The sequence below is a fragment of the Aegilops tauschii genome, chromosome 4 (genome assembly GCF_002575655.3).
Source record: "Aegilops tauschii subsp. strangulata cultivar AL8/78 chromosome 4, Aet v6.0, whole genome shotgun sequence".
Taxonomy (NCBI): Eukaryota; Viridiplantae; Streptophyta; class Magnoliopsida; order Poales; family Poaceae; genus Aegilops; species Aegilops tauschii.
The window spans coordinates 452167523-452172989 of NC_053038.3; the positions used below are offsets into that span (position 1 = coordinate 452167523).

Here is a 5467-nt window from a genome sequence, read left to right on the forward strand (position 1 = left end):
AATTCGTGAACATTTTCAAATATAGAAATTTTAAAAATATTCACCAACTTTTCAAATTCCTGATTTAAAAAAAAATCAAATTCATGACCTTTTTCAAACCCATGAACACCTTTTCCAGAATCATGAACTTTTTTAAAATTCATACAAAAACTAAAACTAAATTTAAAAAGCATGAACTTGTTTTCGAGTTTATGATATTTTACATGTTTTAACACTAAATTTATAAACCACCGATTACCTTTTTTCCCTGGAAACGAGCAAACGGGGCGAGATAACTGTGAGAGCGAGGAAACCTCAATAGGCCGTGGCCCGCTGGAAGTGGCACCCCTCCCTCCAGCCAGGCTCCAGCAGCATAGGATGGACGTACGGGAGGGAATGAACGAGAGCTCCTGTACGCCGCTAGCTGCGGCAAAGTGCCCGCCCTTCGCACAGGAGGGCTAGCCTGGGCCGGCCCATTTACAGTTGCACGCGGCGGCATCCCGAGATGAAAGATCGCAAAAAAGAAAACCGATAGCGCTACGCTGAAACTCGAACCGGCGACCTCGTACTAATTGACCCGGCGTGCAAACCACTCCCACATAGACACTCCCATGTTCAATTCGCAGCGCAACATTTAAAGACACATACGGCAGCGACAAAACTGCAACATTAATTTGCAAAAAATCCCAAAAACTACAGTCCATGTATTGGGTCGAACCGAGGACCTACAACTGAATTTTCCGAAATTACGATATTTTCTTCAAAATAAAAACATTTTCTGAATTTTCGAACAAATTTTGTAAAACATAAACATTTTCATGATGTGAACAAATTTGGAAAGAGGGAACATTTTTTAAATTTTTGAACAAAAAATAAAAATGTTTACACTTTTTCAAACTTCAAGAACATTTTTTGAAACTCCTGAAAAAAAATGAAAACATTAACAATTTTTAAAATTTGTGAACATTTTTTTAAAACAGGAACATTTTTTGAACATTGTCAAAAAATTCAAAAAGAAACATTCAAACATTTTTTTTGTTAAACAAGAACAATTTTTTAAAATTCCAGAACAATTTTCGACGATTTCAAAAATGCGAACAATTTTTTCAAAAAGAAATTTTTTGAATTTGTGAACAATTTTTGAGGATTTCAAAAATGCGATTTTTTTTTAAAAGGAACATTGTTGAATTTATGAACATTTTTTTAAAACACGAACATTTTTTGAAATTTTGATCTTTTTTAAAAACAGGAACATTTTTTGAAATTTTCAACAATTTAGAAAGATGTTTTTTAAAATAAACTTGAAAAATAAAATAAACGAAAAAGCAAAAAAAAAGTAGAAAACAGAAAAAAAAAGAAACATAAAAGCAGAAAAAGAAGAAAAGATAAAACGAAAAACAAAAAAACCCAAGAAGAAACAAGAAATCTGATCAAAAAGAAAAAAAGGTCCAGGGAACCTTCTAGAGGGTTCCCGAAACCGGGATACTGTAGCACGGTAATCCATCAGTAGTGGGCCGGCCCATGTCGCTCGCTCGCTCCTCTTCCCTGTGCGTTCCTTCGACAATTTGCGGCAATAAGCGTCAAATAGGATATTCCGGAATGAACTGCCAATGAAGCAAAGAATACCCAGCTATGAAGTGCAGCATGCATATATGCTCCATGCACGCGCATACATTCCATCTAGGAGTACACATGCTATCTGATGCATGGTGTGCGCTGCTATCCTTTTTTTGTTTGTTACTTTACCTAAAGTGAGAAAAGCAGCAGAAAGAAAATTAATTTAAGGCATAGTCGTTGGAAGGAAGGAAGGAAGGATTTGCTACCACCGGCACCAGCACGTATCGCATCACAGCTTTGGCCGGCAGGCGGTGCAAGAGCTAAGCCCCATATAGCGAGATCAGAATCAGACGAGAGGCCGGCTAGGTCGTCTGCTCCGGCGAAATGGCGCTCAACTACATGGGCGCCGCGGCCATCAACGCGGTGGCGGCCCTGCTGTCCATCCCGGTGATCGCGGCCGGCATCTGGCTCTCCACGCAGGCCGACAACGCCTGCGTCCAGATCCTCCAGTGGCCACTCGTCGGCCTCGGCGTCGCCGTCCTCGCCGTCGGCCTCGCGGGCTTCATCGGCGCCTTCTGGCGCCTGCCCTGGCTCCTCCTCGCCTACATGGTCCTCATGCTCCTCCTCGTCGCCGCGCTCGCCTGCCTCGCCGTCTTCGTCTTCGTCGCCACCACCGGCACCTCCGGCCGCCCCGTGCCCAGCCGCGCCTTTCTAGAGTACGACCTGGCCGACTACTCCGGCTGGCTGCGCCGCCGCGTCGCCGACGAGCCGGGGAGGTGGGACGAGATCAAGACGTGCCTGGCCGCCACCGCGCCCGTCTGCTCCGAGCTCAACCAGACGTACGCCGCGCCGCAGGACTTCTTCGCCGCCTGGCTCTCCCCGATGCAGTCCGGCTGCTGCAAGCCGCCGACGAGGTGCGGCTACACCTTCGTCAGCGCGACCAACTGGATCAGCCCGATCGACGGCGCCGCCGACCCCGACTGCGCTGCCTGGAGCAACGACCAGGACCGGCTCTGCTACTCCTGCGACTCCTGCAAGGCCGGCCTACTGCAGAATCTCCGCCGGGAGTGGCGCCGCGCGGACGTCGTCCTCGCCGTCACCGTCGTTGCCCTCCTTGCAGTCTACGCCATGGGCTGCTACGCGTTCCGCACCGCCAGGACGGACGAGCTCTTCCGCCGCTACCGGCAGGGCTACACGTGATTTAATTTATTTCTGGATCCAGCGTGTCACATTTCCTGAAAATTTACATACATTTGTAAGATGCACCCAATGTGTATGAGACTATGAGTTTGTCCGGCAGATTTTCAGAAATCATTACCAATCTAAAGCTAAGCCAAAGTGTATCTGTGTCGAAAACCGAAAATAGTGTGCTTTTTTTAACACAGTACAATTAAAGTTGCTCACATATACGAGTATGCACTCACGCCCCTGAACGCACGCGCACCCACACACTACCCCTATGAGCATCTCCGAGAGACTGAGTTGGAATAGCGTCTTGAGATTCTACACCATAGACGCCTCGCAGTCAACGATAACGTCTTCTCCAACTGAACAAACATCGCCAAAAGTCTGAAATAAATCCAGAAATAACGCGAGCACCAATGTCAAATCTAAGACTTGAACCCTGTTGGGCTAGGAATACAACTGTCCTTCTAACCATTCAACCACAGGTTGGTTCAAAAAAAAATTACAACATGTTTGACTACTCTGGGGAAAGGGAATGAAAAATAGAAAATTTATAGTGGGGATTTTTTGCTCAATACAAAAGTTCAAATTGAAGCATCTATAATCGCATCAACTGAGTTTCATTTTACAATAACCACAATTTCCTTAGCAAATTGTCACCCCGAAGAAGAAAATGTATGAGAGGGCCTCTAAAACGCCCCAGGTCCTGCCCTACAGAGTCAGATGACACAAATCTCGGATACCCCAATGAGATCGAGACTGTCCAAACTTTATCGGTCAGAACTGTAGCTGGAGGACCAAGTAGGACAGCAAGACCGAGACAAACATGGAAAAGAAAACGCCGGACTCGGAGAATCAGACCTGTTTCACAGCCTTCCGACATTACGAGGAAGCATCTCCGAATCCGGGCAAGGCAGAGAGACCTTATTCCACGCCCGGCGGCACCATCATCTCGCTGCCAGTGAATGGAGACATATCCTAAATTTATTTCTAACCCTACCACTATCAGGATAAATCCCTGGGGTCCCCACCCCCTCCTATTGCCGGAGCGATAGATGGAGGGAGGGGGCCTGCAGTCTCTCCGGGGAATAGGGTAGAACAGCCGCCGCTGCTTGTCCCATATCGCCTTGTTTGGGGAGTAGGAGCGGATAGAAGCGATTCACAATTATATGCACCTAGTTTACCAAAAGGGTGTGGTTAGATTCCAGTGGACTGAGATTTAATCAAATCTCAGTTAAGTGACATAACGTATAAAAAGAAGAGATTTTTTGCACGAATCTTCACATAAGATCTGATGAATATAGTATCGACTGAGACTTAGTTACGTCTTAGTTGACTGAGATTTAGCAATACGGTTAAAAAAAAGCGAGTATATAGTTTTTTTTAGCAGATGGTACCTTTTCTTTTTCGTAGATTGTTCCAAGTTCTTCCGTGCACAGAACAATCACATTTTAAGATCGTAATTCGAGGCAAATCTGATCCTTTTCTTGTTTTGACAATAGAGTGCTATGCCCATATGTACAAGAACCGATTGATTGTGTTGTGTAAGTTACAATAGTGAGACCATATATATTCACAAGTATTTTCAGACGAGGGACTTGTCGTGCGGTATGGCGGTATCTTCGTCACTGTTTTTCTCGAATGATCTTATCTCGACGGTGTTTGTGATCAGTAGTCAAAGAGGCCGACGATAGCACCATCTGCCGGCGCCGTCTCAGCCGACGGATCCATCCACCTGTACCGAGCATACAGGCCAGCAACGCCAACCAAGGCCACCGCCACGGCGAGGAGCAGTGCCCGCACCATCCCGCTCCTGCTCCGGTCCCTGGCGAGGCCGTACGCCTGCCCACCGGCAGACGCCGCCTGGTGCGCGCCTTCGCCTTCGTCGCTGGAGTGGCCGTCCTCGTCACCCGCATCAGCCGCATGACGCTTCCTCGTGTCCTCCTCCATCTCCTCCTGGCGCTTCTTCTCTTCTGCGGCAGCGGCGGCGAGCCGCGCAGCTTCTGCGTCGGCGGCAGCGGCAGCGTCCGCCGCGGCCTTTGGGTCGTCCACGAGGGGCGTGAGCCTGGGCATGGTGACGTTGAGGACGCCGTCCTTCTCGAACCTGGCGCGGATGCCGCCGGCGTCGCAGCCCTCGGGGACCTGGAACTCCTTGCGGAACCGGCTCCACTGGGTGCCCTCGAGCGGCCGCTCGCCGCTGACCCTCAGCCGGCCGTAGTTGTCGATCTGCACCCGCAGGTGCTCCTTCTTGAACCCTGCTTTGCACATACGCATAACAAGCGTCAAATTCAGCCCATGTGGCTTAAAAGAACAGAAGCAGAGGAACGCACTCGTACCTGGGAGGTTGACGACGAGGGTATGCTTCCCCGTGTCCTCGACGAGGTCGTGCGACGGCACGAAGTCGACATACGTCCGTGCGGCGGCCATGGCTAGCTGGCGGCGGCGCTTGCAGGACGCAGACGGTGAACGGGTGAAGGTGATCACAAAGGTGGCGCGAGCTGCTCGTGAGGATGGATCGATGAAGCTGATGGAGTAAATCGATGTGTTCTGCGTGCAATATATACGTCTACGTGCGTGTGTGGGTGGGTGGAGTGAAGCGAGGGGGGAGGCATTGCTTCGCGGAAAGGGGCACGCTTGCATGCGTAAGAGAAGCAAGCGCTCGATCGAGATAATCGGTTCCCTTGTGTTGTGGACTTCTGGCGTTGTATCTTCGCCTGGGTTTACTGCCACAGGTGCATTCATTGAA

The 5467-nt window shown here is 48.8% G+C and overlaps 2 protein-coding genes across 2 annotated transcripts; one reads left to right on the forward strand and one right to left on the reverse strand.

Moving 5' to 3' along the window:
- Window positions 1-1777: 1777 nt before the first annotated feature.
- Window positions 1778-3703, forward strand: LOC109779065 (protein TORNADO 2-like). The gene has a single exon (XM_020337665.4). The coding sequence runs from the start codon at window positions 1921-1923 to the stop codon at window positions 2734-2736; it is 816 nt and encodes a 271-aa protein (XP_020193254.1). The 5' UTR covers window positions 1778-1920; the 3' UTR covers window positions 2737-3703.
- A 481-nt stretch (window positions 3704-4184) lies between these two features.
- Window positions 4185-5240, reverse strand: LOC109779081 (uncharacterized). The gene is made up of 2 exons (XM_020337682.3): window positions 5058-5240; window positions 4185-4976 (listed from the first exon to the last, which is right to left on the reverse strand). The coding sequence occupies exons 1-2, from the start codon at window positions 5146-5148 to the stop codon at window positions 4390-4392; spliced, it is 678 nt and encodes a 225-aa protein (XP_020193271.1). The 5' UTR covers window positions 5149-5240; the 3' UTR covers window positions 4185-4389.
- Between the last annotated feature and the right edge of the window lie 227 nt (window positions 5241-5467).

What these genes read in the sequence shown, in the direction of transcription:
- LOC109779065 (XM_020337665.4), top strand. Translation starts at nt 1,921, where the DNA reads ATGGCGCTCAACTACATGGGCGCCGCGGCCATCAACGCGGTGGCGGCC.
- LOC109779081 (XM_020337682.3), bottom strand. Translation starts at nt 5,148, where the DNA reads ATGGCCGCCGCACGGACGTATGTCGACTTCGTGCCGTCGCACGACCTC. An exon ending in CCTCGTCGTCAACCTCCCAG is followed by an intron (nt 4,977 to 5,057) that starts GTACGAGTGCGT and finishes TGTGCAAAGCAG; the next exon opens with GGTTCAAGAAGGAGCACCTG.